The sequence below is a fragment of the Mytilus edulis genome, chromosome 1, assembly GCF_963676685.1.
Source record: "Mytilus edulis chromosome 1, xbMytEdul2.2, whole genome shotgun sequence".
NCBI lineage: Eukaryota > Metazoa > Mollusca > Bivalvia > Mytilida > Mytilidae > Mytilus > Mytilus edulis.
In genome coordinates, this window is record NC_092344.1 from 63327553 (window position 1) to 63349647 (window position 22095).

The window sequence follows — 22095 nt, forward strand, 5'->3', positions numbered from 1 at the left end:
GAGGGCGAGACATTCCAGCGTGTGCACTCTTGTGGTGCAGTTTGTGTTGCATGGTCTACTTTTCAATGTTGTGTCTTTTCGTCTGTGCGATGGTGGCAGTTTCTCTTCGACTTATTCGAGTTTTTCGTGTCCCTTTCGTACCTTCTGTCTATTTATGTACTTAGTTTCCATACAACTCTCAGCTAAATCAATAATCTTTTATAGTAAAGACTCATATTTTATAAGATAAGAGGCTGAGTAAAATGAGTCTAAAATCAATTCACACAATGTCGGTCAATATGAAGACCAGCTCTCCAAGTCAAAGTATACGACTATTATAAATGGCCCGTTTAAGTAGTGTCTATTTGGGCCGATTTAAATGTATAATTTTGTAAACGTTTGAAATGATATATGTTTACATATAATAGTTTGTTATACTTTTATTTTGTAATTAACAATATAAAGCAAGCATTAGAAATGACACACGTTGACATGTTTACACTTTACATATATAACCTGTTGAAGATTTCTTATTGAACCAGAATAATTTTCAATTTATTTAACATTTAATGTCCTTCTCTACATTAAATTGCTGGGTTAAACTTTCATCTGGTTTTGCACAATACCTACAGAAAGCCATCAAAGATAAAAACTATCATAAAAGTAAAGAAACAGATTTTAACACTTGATCTAATGAAAGTTTCGTGCAGCAAAACGTTTAAAGCATTTAATTTCACTTTAAACAATAAACAGGAAGCCACAAAAAATACAAAAGACATAAATTATATAAACAAGTGATTTCATGAAAGTTTTGTACAAGAATATGTTAATTTTGAAAGCTATTAATTTCCTTATCTGCGTAATATTGTTTGTTTAAACTTCATTATGTTTTGAACAATTTACAAAAAGCCCTGACCGAAAAAAAACCAACTGACACGAATCGGGGACAAATTAAGACCTTTGATCTGATTAAAGTCTTAATAAAGTGTCGTACCATTAAAAAAACCCCAGTAGAACTTATCTACCATTTTATTTCTCTTTCCTCATAGATTTGTTTATTTAAATTTTGAATTTGTTTTTGTACAATTCAGACTTGTGTCAACGATAAACGCTTAATATGTAAATCTGTTAGAACAAAATTGCAAAAGACCTGTTGAATATTTCGTATAAAACCAGGTTAATTGTAAAAATTAGCTAGCATTCTATTTCCTTATTTAACCAGGAACATATATATTGACGTTAGGTATACTGTTCCCACATTTAACTAACAAACAGTGTTCAATTTATGCTTTCACTTCCTATTAATTTTATGAAAGGAAGTGAAAGGATAAAATGAATATGAATATATTAATCTTAATTGTGAAAATAGAATTCAGAACTATTTTTTTTTTCATTTTTCTTACGAAGTAAAGGCAAATAATTCTTCTTTCAAAATAGCCATATTTCAATGATTTAAAGGAACACTTAACTACTATTTTTTCCCAAAAACAATTTTTTGAAAAATATTCATGTTGACAATTCCTGTTTTAAATTCTCCCAGAACACTGTATCGCCATATTCGTCATTCGGAAACTCTATGTACGATTTTGATTGCACGAGTTCCAATAAAATCAAAGGTAGAGTATTTGTTGGAATCTGTCCAAGAAAGATTAAATATACAATGTTTTCCCCATCTCGTGAGTAAATACTCTCCATTCGCGCCATGTTAAATTCAAACATGCACCAGTAGGAGTTTAAAAAATTATTACTGATGATGCAAACTGTCTTACGACTCCTGTGTATGGCATCGGTAATGTTGGCAGCGATGTCTTTTCCAACAAGAAAATCGCGTTTATGAGCACAAACCCGCAATTCTCCATCTCTTTCAACATGGTTGATAAATTTTTCATGAACAAAATTCTGGTCTTCGTCAGCATAGGAAACAAATGCATCAAAATCGTAGGACAGATCATTTTTGAATATGCTCGGAGTTTTTTTATATTTTAGTTTTGCCATAAAGTAAAGATATCTAAGCTTCCATCGATATCTATATACAATGCCAATGGTTACCGTTACAACGGAAAGAACCAACGCCGAACAAATACCCAATATCAATCCAATATACGAAGAACATTCTTTTTCAAGCAGTTGTTCAAGGTCTTTCGGATGTGCAAGAGAAATTTTGGTAAGATTTGACAGCTGACAGGAATAAGATTTTAACCCTTTGAAACGAATCTCTGTTGCTGCCATCCACCTTATAAAGTTAATGTTGCTACACATACATTGGATTGGGTTCTCGCTTAAGTCTACTGTAAGATTTGTGCTGTATTTTGCAACTGTCTCAAGATTTGCCGTTGCATCGTTATCCAGAAATCGTATCATATTGTTAGAGATATCCAAAAAAGTTAGTTTTCTCATATGGTCAATTTTAAATTGCATGTTTTCTAACACATTTCGTTTTAAATGTATTTCTTTTATAGTATGAACAGTCTCTAAAATCAAAAACGGCAATTTTGGTATTCTGTTGTCTGATAAATCAATGATTTCTAGTCTTCTCAAATGTTTGAAAATATCTCCTTTTTCATCATTTGGCAAAACAAATCCTAACAAATTATTCTGGAGCAGAAGACTCGTGATATTTGGAGTTCCTTCAAAAAAATCGTTAGAAATGTTCGAACAGAAATTGTTTGACAAATTTAACTCGTGTAAATGATCCAAACCGAGTATTGGACCTTTCAAAGAATAGAATACGTTGAAGGAAAAATCTACCTTTTCCAGTACATTATAACTGAATCTAAGCCTTGGAATCTCAAATTTTGTTGAACTAGCCGTGTAATACAAAACAGTTAGATTTTCAGGTAGATTAATTGTGTTAAAGTAGTTAATTTTTAAACCAGCATTATATATCCTTATTCTCCTAGACCGTGTTGAAACCTGATGTGTGCCTACAACATTTTTATACTCGTATAGAGTTTGTTCAACATCCGTTTCTTTCATGTCAGACATGCAGAAGTCTTCATTTCCTGGATAGTGAGACATGCCTGTATTTGAAACATTGATAATCTTTGCTGATAACTGTCGAAACTCGAACATATATAGTCCGTATGAAAGCTGATTGTCACCAATCGAAATTTTTTGTATTGTTTTTGGCAACAGACTTATTGCCCCTGTTTCTATTAATTGAATGCGATTGCTGTCAACATATATTTCTCTCAACTTGGTATGTCTAAGGGGTGCAAAATCCGCCTTCTTCAAAATCTGATTCATTGAAAATGTCGGAACTAACTTTTGAAATTTGAAAATTTCAATTGCTGTGTTTGATAAATCATTGGTGACGTTTCCTAGTCCTCGAAATCCCAGCCGCGTGTTATAAGATATATCCAAAAAATCAAGTTGTTGCATATGTGCGAATGTACCTTTCCATATACTGTACAAGCTGTTGTTTGACACATCTAAATAACGTAACGTTTTGATTCCGGCGAAAGTGTTATTGTCAATTTCTTTAAGCTTGCACGATGAAGACGATAAATCCAAATCGGTCAGAAATTTTAGTCCTTTTAACTGCTGACCGAAAGTCATCCCGTTTGTGAATGTTGCGTTTAAAATTACCAGACTATGAACCAAAGATATGTCTGGGAATATAGTAAATGAATTATTTCTTAAGTTCAGGTGTCGTAGCTTTTTAAGGTGTTTAAAGTATACTTTAGGTATTTCTTTGTTGTCGTTCCCTAGTTGGTTGTATTGTAAATTCAAGCGCAATAAGTTGTCCAGTCCTTTAAACGAATTTGGTACCAGAATAGCAAGAACGTTATGTGAAAGGTCCAAGTCTTCAAGCTCACTGTGACCAGAGAAGATTCCTCCTTGAATATATTCTATCATATTCCGAGCTAAAATGAGAGTTTTTGTTGAGTTAGGAAACGTAGGAATATGAGTAAAATTCCGTCCCGAGCAGTCAATTTGAAACTTTTTATGTGTGCACAATCTAGTATTCCTCTTTGAGTTTCCTGCTCCAGATGTTGTATCGAGGCAGATGGTCGATAAAACCAACCAAAGAGTAAGTGAATATATCGAAAGCATGACGTCACACTAAGAAAAAAATAAAGAGACTAAGTCAAAAATATAGATATTTATTTAATATTTTTATTTAGTAATTGATTTATTGAATATTCGGCGTCATATACTCTCCCGCGTCATAGACCAGGCTCCTCAATTTACATCACTGATTTCTAATGGTATATATTCTGTTCTTTTGTCTCTATTTAAAAAAACAAAAACAGAAGTTGTTCGATTTTCAATTCTAGTACATCTATTGAAATGATATAGATGAAAGAGGAAAAACCCCAACACTAAACAAAGCGAGTCCGTGATTGACATAGAAAGCGTCTGCTCGACCAAAGTTAAAAGGATGAATCCCTGCGATTTTATATTTATCGACTCTACATAGGTTTAAAATAACAATCAGAAATAGGTTATAATACATACATGTACAGACCAGACAACATTTCTAGTATTTAAAGATCTTAGACCCCCATATCCTGTCTCAAATGAGTTGAAACACGGACATTTCGTGCATGTTATCCAATCTGTGATGGTTATTTTAAACCTATTTAGAGTCGTTTAATATAAAATCGCAGTGGTGTTTCCTCATAGATTTGGTCGAGCAATTTTAGTGACAGAATCACCGATTTCTAATGAAGAAATGTAGTTTTAGTGGTTAGTTTCTAGAGAACTTTCTTATAACTTCCGGTGCAACATGTTTTTATATGCAAATTTATATAAAATGCCTAAAGATTTAGTTTTAGTTTCCATATGCGTCTATCGTACAATATATTTTTGGTATACTTCGTCTAAAATTATCACCAAGCATGTTAGATTTGTAAATTTGAGATTTTAAGTTTTCAATTTCACACGGCGGAATTTAAACTCATGCTCACTATGACGTACATCGTGACAAAACCTTCTGTGCTTTATCCAGTACCTTATACCTAGTGATCAATGTAATTATAGAACTTAGTATCAGTAAGTCACATATCAAATCCTTCATTTATAGCTTAATATTTTAGACTATATTTATCTAATAGAGGTCGCGTTTGATGGTCGTTGAGAAATGTCTTTCTCAGATGCGTTATTTGTGGATTGTATAACAGTATATTTTGAATCGTGCCATGCACAGGGTTACAACCCTAAATGAAGCCGACGACGAAATGAATAACTAGACCAGCGAAAGCGCTGTTTTAAAGGTTTTTTTATATATATATAAAAAATATTCTAAAATATCAAGCAATGAATATAAATTTAATGAATACGAATTACAAAAATGGCATTAAAAGTTTTGCTTGTATTTTTAACGTCATACTATTGTTAACGTCAATCAATTCATTTTAACACTTATGTTTATACATCACACTACCTGAAGATAAGTGAGAGCAGTGGAAGCGCTAGTAAAGGTGATGAATTTAAACCGTTATCATCTTTTATCAATTTTCTTATATATAAATTCAAAATGCCCCTAAAGTTTGAAAGGTTACAAGAAAAGGTAAACTTGCAACATACTGCATAGTGTATGCCGTTTGTTATTAAAATATAATAAAGAGTTAGTATTGTAATTATAAACAAACCTTGACGAGGTAGCTCTATTAACGAATATGCAACACAATAGGAAAAAGGTGATTATAATTTATGGGACCTATCAATTAATCCATTGTTAATATCATTATTTTCCTTGTAATTGTTTCCGCTTGAATTTAAAACGTCATTTTTGTACCATAGATATTAATCTTTCATGGTGAAACATAGGTTTCCGTTTCATAGTCTTTTCAATAACAAGACATTTTCGTGTTTATTCATCTTCATAAATTTCGATAATTTGGTTTTATTTTGATAAAAAATTTAAAGAATCCAAATAAAACTGCAGAATGATAATTGTGAGTGTCTCAACAAGGTTTTTACTATAATTGAAAATGCCAAGTTATGCGTACATGCTTATAAAGCCAGAAGAGGAAGGATCAAGGGAATAAAAACAAAATTGAAAGGCAGCACAGATAAAAATTAAAAACTTGGCTTTTTAAAGCGATAAATCATAAACTGTGAACCAATTTTACAGCAAGCGAGTCTTTTTTTCGTGATTTTGCAAGAAGAAAAATCATGAGAAAATAAATAGTCGGTAAAATAACAAAAATGGATATTCTCTATAATGAAAACGGAAACATAGTCACGAAATCGCAAATATAAATTGTCACTAAATAGGGTTTAAATACCTTAATTAGTTTGTGTACCGTACACAGTTTATTTATAAACATATTTCACTTGTATGTTCAAAAGTTAAATAAAAAGTTGAAACCGTTCTAATCTTTTTAAATATTAAAATCCTCTACATTGAAAGTCTTTTTTTTTGAAAAAAAATAGAAATATTTTCCATAGACTTTTGGTAAATAGAAACAGTAACAAATAAATTCGTTGTATTTGAATAGAGACAATCTTTTGTATTGCAACTTCTCATGGTGATAAGTAGACTGGAAAACCCAAAAATTATATTATAGAAAAAATATATTTATTTCGATAAATTCAATATTCTAAGGAATTTTATAGTAGAACAGTATGATAATTGTTTTATGGAAAGAACTGTACATTATGGTTGTACACTGCATGAAATATATACTTAACAAAACAAATCTCGTATATTGTAAGTGATTAAAAAGGGAAGCGTATCATTCTCAAGATAGGCCACATATCTTATTTATATTGATGAATAATACCAGCAATGACACTTTCCAGTTTTTCTCGTGACTTTATACATTTCACAGCACTCTTTCAATTTAAGAACAAAGATATCAGGTGCACTTGATCGTTCAAATTCTGATATTATGCAAAGAGCTTGCAACAAAAGAAAACTTTGGTTTTCTCCGTATTTGACTTAATGTTCAACTTATGTTCATACTTTCGATAACTCAAATAATCTTTTGATATTGAGTTGAAAAATATTCCACGACTGCTACAGAAAATTTATTAGAGTAATGTCATTTTTATAAAAAATTATTTTGTTAACTGAAGTTTTGCTTTAACAAATACAGTGAATCAAATCTATTATATAAAAGTAGAAGTTACACCATGAATTTAAAAATCATTTCATACATTTAGAACAATTTGTGAGAGCTAGTGGCATAACAATATTTATTTTCTAATGTCAATAACTGTAATAAACTAATTAACTAGTTATATTGTTAAGCATATGATATAAGATATGCCTTTAAATCAACTCGAATTGTTGAAAATAGTTATGTCCCATCCTCGCGACTAGGCCATTTCTAATAGACCTTGAAATTCTTTTGATTTTAGAAGCTTTACTTAGACTTCATTATAAGTCCTCTAACGGTATTGATAATATTGTGTCCTGAACCAAAGACTACTGTTAATATCAGACGTTTTCAGACGTTTATTTTTTTAGCTATGGCATTGTCAGTTCATTTTTGATCTATAAAAAAGTAAATCACAAAAATACTGAACTCCGAGGAAAATTCAGAACGGAAAGTCCCTAATCAAAAGGCAAATCGAAGGATAAAATACATCAAACGAATGGTCAACAACTGTCATATTACTGACTTGGTACAGGCATTTTCAAATGTAGAAAATAGTGGATTGAACCTGGTTTTGTAGTGCCTAACCTCTCACTTGTACATGTACGATAGTCGAATCAAATTTCATTATATTGACAATGATTCGTGATAAAATATCACAAATAGAGGTACAACAACAAGAATCCCATTATAAACTGGGGGTGATTTCAGGTGCCCCGGAAGGTTAAGCAGATCCCGCTTAATATGTAGCACATGTCGTGTTGCTCATGTTATTACAAGGCCGGTGTTTGACTGTCAATCTGGTATCTTTCTCCCCTCTTTCAAGATTTTACTACGCTTAAAAGGTGAATTAAATTTGCAAAACAAACATTTTCAGTTTAAACATGAGTGTGATGGATATTATCAAAGATATCACAATCATCCGTTGACAAGATGAAATGTAATATATAAAGGTCACCATTGACTAAACGAATATACAATGGAAACATTTCGTCACACATTGCAGGATAGAAGTCATGCATTTTTCGTATCATCTATATTCCACTCCGTTTAGTTGCGGGAATAGATAACAGGCAAATCAATAAGAGAATACAAAAATTGTGATGTTTGAAAACCAAAATGAAATGATGAATATTAGGATATTGGAATAATTTACTGGAATATGGAAAGGACAACGACTGTATTAATATTCAATACAAATGTCAATGACTGAAAATAAAACGAATTAAACAATACACATAAGATAGAATCATGGGTTGTAAATACATTTGAAAAGATCGACTGTAGCTCATAGATGTTTTCAATAAGACAGTTAATTTCTCAATTCAATTTTATTCATAAAAACATCTATAAATGTTTTATGTGTATAAAGTAAGATAACAAAAAATAGAAAGTCCAATATCAAGTGGCAAAATCAAAAGTTCAAACACAACAATCGAAAAGAAAACAGCTGTCATATTCCTGCATTTCCATATGTCATGTATAGAGTGAACATAGTAAAAAAAAAAACTATTTAATTTGTAAGAAAGAAGTTTCTTTTCCGAAATTATTAAAATCTACCTACTTCGGGAAATAGGAATGTAGCGCCACTATCTTAATATTGTGGATTCATTATTATTTATTGGCTACATAAACAGACTTTGGCAAAACCACGAAATCCACTATCCACGAAAATGAAAATGTCCCTCAATCCATGATTGAGTGGTTCCAACCAAAACGAATGAATACACAGTATAAAATATTTTCAATCAGACAAAACTTGTTTCAAATTATCCCAGAAAATAGTATCGCCATATTCGTCATTCGGAAACTCTATGTACGATTGTGATTGTACGAGTTCTAGTAAAACCAGAGGTAACGTATTTGCTGGAATTTGTTCAAGAAAGATTAAATATACAATATTTTCTCCATCCCGTGAGTAAATACTCTCCATCCGTGCCATGTTGAATTCAAACATGCACCAGTACGAATTTAAGAAAGGGCGACTGATTATGCAAACTGTCTTTCGACTTCTATGTATAGAATCAGTAATGTTTCCAGCAATTTCATTCCCAACAAGAAAATCGCGTTTATGAAGACACATCCGCAGTTCTCCATCTCTTTCAACATGGTTGATAAATTTGTCGTGCACGAAATTCTGGTCTTCGTCAGCATATGAAACAAATGCATCATACTCGTAGGAAAGTACGTTTTTGAATATACTCGGAGCTCTTTTATATTTTAGTTTTGCCATGAAGTAAAGATATCTAAGCTTCCATCTATATCTATATACAATGCCAGTGGTTACTATAACAACGGCAAGAACCAACGCTAGACAAATACCCAATATCAAACCAAGATAGGAAGAACATTCTTTTACGAGTATTTGTTCAAGGTCTTTTGGAAATGCCAGAGAAATTTTGGTAAGATTTGACAGCTGACAGGAATAAGATTTTAACTCTTTGAAACGAATCTCTGTTGCTGCCATCCACCTTATAAAGTTAATGCTGCTACATATACATTGGATTGGATTCTTGCTTAAGTCTACAGTAAGATTTGTACTGTATTTTGCAACGGTCTCAAGACTGGTTGTTTCATCAGCATCCAGAAATCGTATCACATTATTTGACAGATCCAAAAAAGTAAGATTTCTCAAGTGATCAATTTTAAATTGCATTTTTTCTAACACATTCCTCCTTAAATTTATTTCTTTTATAGATTGATGCGACTCAAAAATTGAATAAGGCAATCTTGGAATGCGGTTGTCTGACAAATCAATGATTTCTAATTTCACCAGAGGCCTAAATATTTCTCCCTTTCCGTCGTTGGGTAGAATAAAGCCTAACAAATTATTTTGAAGCTGAAGTTTTCTAATATTTGGAGTTCCGTTAAAAAATACATTAGAAATGTTCGAACAGAAATTGTTCGATAAATCAAGCTCAAGTAAATGGGGCATATTGACTATAGGACCTTTCAATGAGTAGAATATGTTGGAGGAAAAATCGGCCTTTTCTAGTACATTGTCACTAAATTGTAGCCTTGGAATCTCAAATTGTGTTTTACTACCCACGTAATACAATACAGTAAGATTTTTAGGTAGATTAATTATGCTCCAGATATCCAGTTTTAAACCAGCATTAAATACCATGATTTGACTAGACACCGTTGATACATGTTGTGTACCTGAATCAAAATTATACTCATTCAGAGTTTGTTCCAAATTCTTCTCACTCAAGATTGATACACACATACCATCATTAACTGGTAGGTGTGACTTGCCCAGATATGAAACATTAACAATCGTAGCTGATAAATGTAGAAACTCGAATAAATAAAGCCCGTATGAAAGCTGATTGTCACCAATAGAAATTTTATCTATTGTTTTCGGTAAATTACTTATTGCACCTAGTTCTATTTGCTGAATGCGATTGCTATCAACATAAATCTCTCTTAATTTGGTCACATTCAATGGTGCTAAATGTTCCTTCAGTAGCATCTGATTCATTGAAAATGTCGGAACCAACTTTTGAAATTTGAAAATTTCGATTGATGTATGTGATAAATCATTGGTGACATTTCCTAGTCCTCGTAATCCCAGATTAGGGTTATTAGATATGTCTAAAAAGTAAAGGTACTGCATATGTGCGAATGTACCTTTCCCGATGCTGTTTAAGCTGTTGTTAGATAATCTAAATAACGTAAAGTTGAGATTCCTTGAAATGTATTTTTATCCAATTGTTTATGCTTACATGATGAAGACGATAAATCGAAATGGTTAAGAAATCGTAGTCCTTTTAACTGATGGCCGAATGTCATTTTGTTGGTAAAAGTTGCATTCAAAGTTTCTAGTCTAAGTAACAAAGATAGATCTGGAAATACAGTTATGTGGTTGTCCTTAAAGTTCAGTTGTCGTAGTTTCTTTAGATGCTTAAAGCATATTTTCGGCAATTCTGAGTTATTTTCCCCAAGTGTATTGCCTTGCAGGTTCAGACGCAACAAGTTCTTCAATCCTATGAACGAATCTGGCATCAGTGTAACAAGAATGTTATGTGATACATCCAAGTCTTCAAGAACAATGTGGGCAGAGAATATTCCTTCCGGTATATATTTTATTTTGTTTCTCGCTAAAACGAGTGTTTTGGTGGAATTGGGAAACATTGGAATATGGGATAAATTCTTCCCCGTGCAGTCAACCTTAAACTTGTCATTGGTTTGACATGTTATTTTTCTCTTAAAATGACTAACTTTAGAATCTTCACGAACTAGACAGGTAGTTGATAATCCCAATCCGAGAATGATTATAGCAGTCGAAAACATGACGCTACACTAAGGGAAAAAAGAAATAAAGTAAAATATTAAACATTATTTTATATTATGATTCAGTAATTAATTTGTGCTGCCCATCAAACTTCCCATTTAACGGACGATAAAATAATTTTATATGTCTTCCATTTTCTTTTTTTCATACTAGCATGAGTAATGTTTCAATCTTGCTAGTTTAAAATTAACTTTTCAAAACCAAGACATTGATATTGTCACTACGCAGAATGTTAATTTTTATACGAGGCCGCAAGTCTTTTGTCTTTCTCTTTTGGAAACCGCTAGCTGAGCCGAAATGCAAAACCTTTATAATTTGTTTTGTTTTATCTTTGGTTTATATGGCCGATGACACGTCAAATGAGAAATGTTCTTGCTAGTGGATCTATTAATGTACTATTTTGAAAATAAGAAAACACTATCAAGTGCAATGCACCACACCTCTCTCTTTATTTCTCTGTATACACACATTATTTTTGACGACTGTTGTAAACAGTTCGATATTTTTCCAATATAAATCGAAAAAGATTTTTAGCACTAGGCTGTTCTTGTCCGAAGAATTTTTCTGTTTAAAAATGTCAATAACTATTACTTGCTTAAACTTATCAATGACAAGAAGGCAACTTTGAAGTATTTTTCGCAAATCTGTACAAATATGCATATTCATGCATAAAAATTTCCACTGTGCAGCTTATTTTCATTTAGTAAATCTTTTTCTGTATTCATTAAGATTCATATATGCATCCTACATAAACGCCGACATGCAGAGAAACGGACCATTTGATAACAACTGCCAATATTCCAGACAATTTAAGAAAACAATGGGGGTTGAACCTGGTGCTATGGCTACCGCAACTTCCTGCTGATATGACAATGTTAAAAAATATCGCTAATATAACAACCCTACATGACAGGAATACAGAACAAACAAACGCAAGAACACATAGTTCAGAGAAAATATAAAATAAAAAAATATTTTATAACAACATACATACGTGTGTTTTGTAGCTCAGATAACGGATATGTAATAAAATAAATATTAAAGAAAGGGCGTTTTATTTTAGAGGATAAAGATCCTTTGATAGTATTTCCTTGTAAATGTTTCCGCTCGAATATGGAAGAAAATATAATTTAGTTTCGATTTTAATGTAATATTGAAATTTCACAAAGTGAATGTTAAATGCTAATTTCAAAATCACTTCCGGTCGGAGTATATTTACAAATGATAAATAACATTATTCCCAAACTAGGTCTTTGAAAACATCATTTAGTGACGTTTAACGTGTTTAGCCTTTTCAACAGATTGCCCATTTTTAGAGATCTGATTTTATAAAATTTTGACAAGTTAGAAGTGACTATTAAGTGGGGTTCGTGTTGTTTATTTTTTAGTTTTCTATGTAGTGTCGTGTGTACTATTGTTTGAATGTTTGTCTTTTTCATTTTTAGCCATAGCGTTGTCAGTTTCTTTTAGATTTCTGAGTTTTACTGTCCCTTTGGTATCTTTCGTCCCTCTTTTACATGGTGGTGTTTAAGATTTTTTTTTCAAATTAAAGGTTTCTGTTAATTAACATGATTAATTTACATAAAGGTAGGATGGTCGCTACTCTATTTATAAAATGCCCATGTTTTTCAAAGATGTTCTAAATTGATAGTATATGAGTAAAGAAACTAAAATAACAGAAAAAAATTAAGGGCCCGTGTGCTTGTTTTCGAGATATAAACCATTGGAAATGTACAACTATGAAGTCATTTGGTAATTTCCCTGGTTATCACGTGGTTTAATTCTCAGGTTTGAATGTTTTACAAAAATTAACATATATAAGCTTTTTTTATCTAAACCAGTCAAATATGTTATAAAACATATATCTTCATGGGTTACTTTAGGAACAACTAATTGAGCATTTACTTAGAATTTCGGTTGTTGGACATTTTCATCCATGGGATAGACACATCTAATCTTTTGGTTTCGAAGATAACAACAAGACACTTTTTGTAATAAAAAATTGGATACTATTCTTTATATAAGTATGCTCTAAAATGATAAGCCGAACAATTCATTTGATTAATTGTCCAGGATTTGAGGAGAAAAACTTGCATTTTTTACTATATTTTTATAATTATTTTGATCTAAATAATAATAAAATTGGTAATTTTTTCATAAAAACTAGTACAAATATTCTTTCTATGTAATCAAGCCTACTGTCATTTTAACAAAGCGGTGCCCATGAACTCGTTTTCGAGTTAAATCAGTTTGAATGAATTGTACGTCTGCGGAATGTTGTAATGATTGAAGACCCTTTGCTCAAATATGATTGCTTGTAAAAGATAAACAGGACAAATTTCATCTATACAGTTATATGATTGTTAAGATTATTTTGTAACTGATATAGATCGCTAACATATGTTACAGAGTGCTTTCTTCACTTAATAAAAAAATCTTATTAATAGTCTCATCATATATATATAAAATCTATTTAGTTCAATGACCATAATGACGGTCTGTTACACATGTTTAATGAACACTTTTTTCTAACACTGAAATGACCAGAACTTTAAGGTAGGCTTTATAAATATTCCAAGTATATTCAAAGATATTAGGACGATATAATTTCACCATACAATAAGTAGTACTTAGATGAAACAATCATCTAAATAACAATATTTCAAATATTTATTGCCAAATAAACTTTATACATTTATAAGTAATAAGTAAACAATATAACTGTATTTCATATATATATACAATGGAAAAGAGGAAACTTAACAAATAGACAGAAGGATTAGGGGTCCTCAACTTCTGTTTATTTCAAATTTTCAGACATTTTTTTTTACCTTTTCAGACACACATATCAATGAATGTATTTGTAGATAGATACTTTTGTGTTCTGTTAAATTGTTCCTTTTAAAATTGTTATACGATGAGGACTGATGTACCCATATTCTGACTTTTTCATTTATTGTGTCTGTTTAGTTAACGCATCAATGTAAATATAACGGAAATTGATGAGACTGTCATCAAAGTGAGAGGGTTAACGCTATAAAACCAGGTTTAATCCACCATTTTCTACATTTGAAAATGCCTGTACCAAGTCAGGAATATGACAGTTCTTGTCCACTCGTTTTTGATGCGTTTTGTTATTTGATTTTGCCATGTGATTATGGACTTTCCGAATTGGTTTTCCTCTAAGTTCAGTATTTTGTGATTTTACTTTTTTTTTTAAATTAACGCTTATCAAATCTGTAAAATCATCATAGAAGATATAACGAATTAATTTCTATGAATACATATAATTTTTTTTATTTTCAATTCTGTACATCCTTCATTTATGTGATTAGTATCATTGTATTACATAATTTTTTGCAACATTAATGACAGAGTTACATGTTTCATGCATTTGCATCAGCACATTTATTTTGCGAATAACTGTTTATCCGATTTGTTTTGATTTTCCACAGTTATTTTTTTTGCTGTCGCACCGGTTTATTCTTGATTCTGAATTTATTACTATACTTTCTCTACTGATTTTTTGTGCAAGTATTCTTTGTTCTGCAAACCCAATCAAGACCCTCATATCTACTGAAATCAAAATGACAGCGCGTGCTCTATCTGAGACGACGTACCAACTTGGAGATAAGAAAATAGATTTTGAATTGACACAGGTTTATTACTTATATGGGAATTAGTTTTTCAAGAAAACAGGAATATGTTTCTACAATTTTTCAATAATTACATGATTTTAAACTTTATTTCGTATTTAAGATTCAAAACTATTTTTTTCGTTATAAAAATCTGATTGTTCCATAAATTATTGAAATAAGGAACTAGTAACTAAATGCTTGACAATATGGAAAACAGAGTAAAGAAACCAAATGCACAATCCAAAACTGTATATCGATGTGGAAACAGACAACACTATTTCAAAACAAAACCAAATTATGAAGTAGCAAAGCTTTACTATACAACTCAAAATGGTCCGGAGTTTGACTTGGAATTTTTCCTTCAACGATAGAAAGAGCATGATGTATAACTTTATGTTGCTTTAAATCAGAACGTGTTAGCCAATTAGGTCCCAGAGAGTTACAACCTTTTGTTTTGATTTCCATGTTTTTAGACTTTATGAACAATATTTTACTCTTTATATCAGAACGGGTTAGTCAATAAAGCCACAACGAGTTTTAAACTTCTGTTTGATTTTCAAGTTTTTATACTTTATATTATGAAGTAACAATAGTTTACTCTTTATATCAGAACGGGTTAGTCAAAAAAGCCACAAAGAGTTTTAAACTTCTGTTTGATTTTCAAGTTTTTAGACTTTATGAAGTTATTTGAATAACGATTCTTAAATTACTGTTTATGCTTTATATATTCGGCAAAACGAACTGAGAGCAGTAATTCTTTTCTAGATTAGGCCACACCAAATTAATTTCTTGTTCTACGGATTTTTGGACTCCAAAAATTGGGGCGAGCGAGCGATTTGAAAATTTAAATACAAAAATATTTAATTTGCAAATTTTTGAGGCGAAGCTTAAAAAGTTAAGGCGAGCGATTATATATATTTGTTGTAAACATAAAATAGTAGGTTTTCACTATAATAAAACTTGATTTATCACTTGTACCTTGACATTTCTTTAATTTATGAAGTATTTTTCCCTGTTAAACAAGAAATAATCAGATAATTGAATTTTTAAATTTGGTCTAGTATGTATGTGTGACTGACAATGAGACAATTCTCCATCCAAGTCATAATCAGGTTCAGAACAACCCCTTAATGTTATGAATATCCCTTTAATGAGGGGTCAATATAAGTTATAATATTTGTTTTTTTGTAAAAACACTTTTCACCAAAGAACTACAATATCTATATAGTATTAAATGGTCAAAACATGTCCAAGAATTTTACTGGACTATTATTCAAAATAAGTGGACCCCTCTTTTAGAAAAGTTGTTTAAAAATATAATGTACTTTCTCCTCTTTTTGAGTAAAAAAATCTAAGTTTTCAAAGGTTTTGTATAGTAGCACTATACAAATCCTTAGTATTTCCTGGGAACAGTTAATATATATGTTCCTGGTATTTCTATTTTCTTTTCTACAACAGTAAACATGGTAAAATGACCCCTTCAAGGCCCTTGTCTCAAGGATTACCTGATAATAACAAACATAAGTCAAAGTACGGCCTTTTACACAGAGCTTTGATTCAGACCAAACATCATCCTATAAGGGACCACAACTTAGTATTGTACACAATTCGAACAGGAAAACTAACGATCTAATTTATATTTCCAAACGGGAAAACACCCAACAACAAACGATAACTGCTGAACAACAGGTCCCTGAATCAATCAGGACAGACACAAACCTGCAGCGGTTATGACCTTCAGCATACATTATAATTGCAGTTGAAGGCAAATCCGTCAGAAGTTCTTTGTACTTTATTTTAACAACGAACATTTTTTGATAGGGAATATAAGTCAGCGGGAAAGAAACTAATGTTTTGTTCTGTACAGGTTTTCCCGCTGTTATATATTTTTATCGGAGCACTCCCACTCCACTCATGCTGAAACAAATATTCTCACAGATATTTACAGTGTTGTGGGGTGCTTGTAGGTTTAAAATCGTTATATAAATGTTATACTGTGATTTTAAAAACAAATGTTGAGATCTTTTTATAATACTTACACAAAAAAAAACGGTGCAGGAAATGGACATGATTACATTTCCGGATGCGGAAAGCGGGAATATAATAAAAATAAAAAAACTCTGTTTTGAAAAAAAATAGGTGCGGGCGGGTCCGTCGTACATGGAATTAAATTGGTGTGGCCTTATTGGCTTGATTTTACTTCTTTAAGATGCTCTCCCTTGACCGAATACCATAATGTTATTTCTCTGAGTAGTAATCTTTCGATAAATTATATACTCCGTAGTCATAAGTCGGTGATATATAAAGAATCTATTGAGCATAACTTTTTCACATTGTTGTATCGTTTCAGTTTCCGTATTCTGTCATGGTTATGTGTTCTACAGATGACTTTAATATCAATATTCAGCATGTACTATATTACTTCAACGTATACTAAGTATCATAAAGACTTCAGTAAAAAAGAGGTTAGAAAATCAGCCAAAAATAACATGAAATATGAAAAAGTTGCATTCCTGAAAGTACACAAAGCTGGAAGTTCTACGGCACAGAACATTTTTTTACGATATGGATATTCTAGAAATTTGATGTTTGTTCTGCCTAAAGTTCAAAAAGGTCACTACGACAATGTGATATCCAAAGTAACATCTTTGAATGAAGACAACATAGTACCGCCATCGAAAAATAATACATTTGATATCTTATGTTGCCATGTTTTGTACAATAGAAGGGCATTTCAAAAATACATCCCCGGTAAAACGGCTTATATTGGTATTGTTCGAGAGCCCTTTGAACAGTTTATATCCACGCTGAAGTATTTTCGACTCCCACCCATATTTAAAAATATAAAAGAATTGAATCCTTTATTAAATATCTCCAAAACCCAATGAAATATGAAAAGGTATATTCTTACACAAACAATAGAATGGCGTTGGAGTTTGATTTTCCAAGACATCTGTTTACTAATTACACACTAAAAGAAAGTCAAGCTTATCTATCAAAAATTGACAACGAATTCCATTTTGTGATAATCATGGATTGTTTCATGGAATCCATAGTAATGATGAGACGGATATTAGGATGGAATGTGAAGGATATATTATTCTTCAAGAATAATTATGCGAAAGAGTATTTGAGAATTGGCAATAGATATCGTAACTTGTATGAAAGATTCGCTAAACTAGATTACGATTTGTATAATTTTTTCTATCGACGTTTATGGGAGCAAATCCGACTTGAAGGAATAGACTTTCAGCTAGAACTGATATTTTAAATACCTCAGACAAGAAGTTGAGGATTATTGTATAAAGGAGGCGACAATGGCGGATCAATATCTTGTGCAAGCCTCGTTATGGAATGAAGCATTGAATGTAACGAGGGGAGATTGTACGTTGTTGATGATGGGCGAAACTGACTTTGTTTCCCTTGTAAGGAAACGACAGTATGAAAATCGTTCGAAATAAAGGGAGGTGACTGTGGCGGATCCATATCTTGCGCAAGCCTCGTTATGGAAATATAACGAGGGGAGATTGTACGTTGTTGATGATGGCAGAGACTGAATTGGTTTCCCTTTTAAGGAAACGACAGTATGAAAATCATTCGAAATGAAGGGAGATGACTATGGCGGATCCATATCTTGCGCAAGCCTCGCTATGGAATATAGAATTCAATATAACGAGGGGATATAGTATGTTGTTGAGGATGGCAGAGACTGACTTTGTTTCCATTGCAAGGAAACGATAGTATGAAAATCGTTCGAAATATAGGGAGCTGACTATGGCGAATCCATATCTTGCTCAAGTTTCGCTATGGAATGTATAATTCAATATAAAGAGGGGAGATTGTACGCTATTGATAATGGACGAAACTGACTTTGTTTCCATTGTAAGGAAACGACAATATGAAAATTATTCTAAATGAAGGGAGATGACTATGGCGGATCCATATCTTGCGCAAGCCTCATTATGGAATGTAGCATCAATGTAACGAGAGGAGATTGAACGTCATTGATGATGGCGAAACTGACTGTGTTTCCCTTGTAAGGATACGACAGTATAAAAATGACGCAAAAATGAAGATGACGAAGGTGATTCTTTAAACATATTTTTAGTGCCATTTTTTGCAGAAGAAGTTTTAAAACAAGGCTGACAAAAAATCATGGACATAATCATCCTATTTTAAATAACCCTCATCCTCAGTTAAAAATTATGTGTCTTCCGTTTTGGCATGTCTAGTAATTCGAGAAATAGAAGGATACATTTTGGTTATACTGAGTTATCTCCTCTAAATTCAATTTCAACCAAACTAAAGTTATAATGTCTTGAAATACCATACTAGGAAAAGCAAATCAATGCTATATTTATGATATTATAGCACACATCTACATTTTAAACTTAAATAAATATATAAATGAGCCGGGTTTTTTTCTGTTATGTTGTCATTATATATACTGGTTGATTTTAAGTCTAATTGGCACTTAAGATTTGGACGATTTTTGTTGAATCTATTCGTTCTGTCTCCTTGTGTTTCTACATCATTCATCACTTATGACAACGTGCAAATGATGTCGTGTGTTTGATACGATTTTCTGGTACGTTATTATTCAAAATTTTAAAAAAGTCTAAGCATTTTTAAGAAAAAAAACCCAAATTTTAAGAAAAATAACCAATTGAAAGATAGAATAGGCAAACTGGCAATAACATGGGTATTGCAATCTTAATCATTTTATTTATAAAGTATTATACTGAAGAGAAATTGTTCAATATTTCACTATTACACTTCAATTATTTGTGAGTTTTGCAGAAACAAAACATTTCTGAAGGAGAATATCCCCTCTGAAATCAGAATTAAAGGTTATACATCTTCTAGATGAGCTATTACAAAAATGGAGAACACATATAAAAATTCTTGGATTTTAGAAACTAAACAATTTCAAATTAATGTGATTTCTTATGAAAGGAAAAAAGTGTAACAGATTGATTTATCATTATTAAACGACATTTGCTCATGCATTTACTGTGTCCGGACTTGATACTGTATAAAGATGATGTGTTCCAATTTTAATGTAAATAATAAACGATGATTTATCTTTATACTTTAATAGAACATGTATGTAGCAAAAATGTCGTTTCGGTTTTAATACATTCATGAACGTTTTATAAGAAAAAAGATTTTTTTTACACAAATTAAGAGCCCCGTTGAGAATAAATAAAGCAGTCGTTATTAAAGTTCTGCAATCAGCATCGACTTAAATAAGATGAGGGCTGAAATACAAATCGCTCATGAAAAACGACTGTTGTTGTTTTTGGATCCATATAGCTGATTTAATTACTAAGAAATGTCCATACAGTCAATAAGTCACTTTTTTTGACAATTTTTGTTTTTCAGTTAATTTCAGGATACTGTTAATTTTATTCTATTGCTTTTTAATTTCCGACGTGTCTGTGATAATGAAACTAATTTCACGTAATTAAAGTGTTGCGATGCTTAATTGTATCTATTTAATTCGAATGTGTGATTAACAACTCGAAGCAATGCTCTTTAAAATAGTCCCGATTTTATGCTTTGATGATTTTGTTTGTTTAATCCAAGAATACTATTTTCCCCACTGCATACGTAAGCAGAGACTATAGGGATCCATATCTTGCGCAAGCCTCGTAATGGAATGTAGCATTTAATGTAACGAGTGGATATTCGACGTTGGTGATGTTGGTCAAGACTGATTTTGTTTCCCTTGTCAGGAAACGACAGTATAAAAATGACTCGAAATGAAGGCGAAGCTCTAAACATATTTAAAAGGGTCAGTCTACGTAAAAATCAGGGAATGAAGAAGTTTATGATTTAACATGTCCGTTAGACGTCCGTTCTTATTCGTTAGACGTCCGTCCATATTTGTTGCATGTCCGTTAAGCGTACGTTTTATCCGTCGGCGTCCGTTCTGTCCGGTGGAAAATTTTGAGCATGTTCAAAACTTTGAACGGACGTCCAACGGATAAAATGTCCGTTGAACGTCCGTTGGGCGTCCGTTTTGTACGGTACTCGTCCGTTTCGTTTCCGTTTTGTATCCGTTACGTGTCCGTTATACATCCGTTGGAGGTCTGGAAGATAAATTCACAAACAGACTTCTACCGGACGTTTAACGGATAAAACGGATGTTAAACGAATGAGAAACGGACTTCTACCGGACGTATAACGGAAAACGGATGATGAACGGATATGAAACGGATAAATGCCAATTGAAAATTTCGCGTCAGAAATGCCAATTATTGGTACGTCAGATTTCTTAAGGTTCATGAATTCTTATTATTCATAATCGATCTTAGAGTATAGACATGTCTTCACAATCAAGCAGTTCTTATTCAGGCCAGACACTGCCCTTTGGCGGAATTTTTAAGAATAAACCAAAACCAGTCACACAGAAACATTTTGAATATATATGCGATTTACATGTATTATTATTGTCGTCTTTGATTTTTCCGTATATCTATTTCATCCGTTTTATCCGGTACACTTCTGTTAGGTGTCCGTTTTATGCGGTACTCGTCTGTTGGATGTACGTTCGACATCCGTTCTGTCCGGTACGTGTCCGTTTCTCGTACGTTGCGTATCCGGTGTGTGTCCGTTATGCATTCAAATATTGTGTAAAAATGTTAATTAGGAGCTATGAAAGTCAAGTGGCTCGAGCATTTTTCTGATGAAGTTTTTAAAAATTGCAAAGAAATATTTTTTCAGTGGGTTAGCTTTCATTAGTCTTCACTATCTATAGATAAAGAACTTTTGGTTATATTTATAATTAAGAATCATCATTGAAGGTGGAGTACGCTTGCACAGTTAATTAATTATTTTGATGTGTCATTTGTATGCAAGAGTGACATTCCGTTGTATTATGTGCAAATTCGAAAAAGTTATGCGAGTATTGTCTCCCTTTAACAGGTTCATTTCTTTATAATTAAGTTTAGGTTTCTGATATAATTTTGAATAATAAAAAAATGTATCAATTCAATATATTTCAGTTTGTGTTATTGGTGTATCAAAAACATTGATGTACAAATATAATTTCATAAATTTGAAACGTTTAAAATGATTACATACCAATACAAAGAACCGTTCATCATTTTTGAAAAAGACTATG

At 31.8% G+C, this 22095-nt stretch overlaps 2 protein-coding genes across 2 annotated transcripts; both read right to left on the reverse strand.

The window, feature by feature from the left end:
- Window positions 1–1054: 1054 nt before the first annotated feature.
- LOC139486586 (toll-like receptor 4) lies at window positions 1055–4038 on the reverse strand. The gene has a single exon (XM_071271514.1). It carries the CDS (start codon window positions 4033–4035, stop codon window positions 1486–1488), a length of 2550 nt encoding a protein of 849 aa, XP_071127615.1. The 5' UTR covers window positions 4036–4038; the 3' UTR covers window positions 1055–1485.
- A 4251-nt stretch (window positions 4039–8289) lies between these two features.
- On the reverse strand, window positions 8290–11325 carry LOC139486597 (toll-like receptor 4). Its single transcript, XM_071271526.1, has one exon. The coding sequence runs from the start codon at window positions 10648–10650 to the stop codon at window positions 8776–8778; it is 1875 nt and encodes a 624-aa protein (XP_071127627.1). The 5' UTR covers window positions 10651–11325; the 3' UTR covers window positions 8290–8775.
- Window positions 11326–22095: the final 10770 nt, after the last annotated feature.

Excerpts from the sequence above, each read along its gene's own strand:
- LOC139486586 (XM_071271514.1), bottom strand. The coding sequence starts at position 4,035 with ATGCTTTCGATATATTCACTTACTCTTTGGTTGGTTTTATCGACCATC.
- LOC139486597 (XM_071271526.1), bottom strand. The coding sequence starts at position 10,650 with ATGCAGTACCTTTACTTTTTAGACATATCTAATAACCCTAATCTGGGA.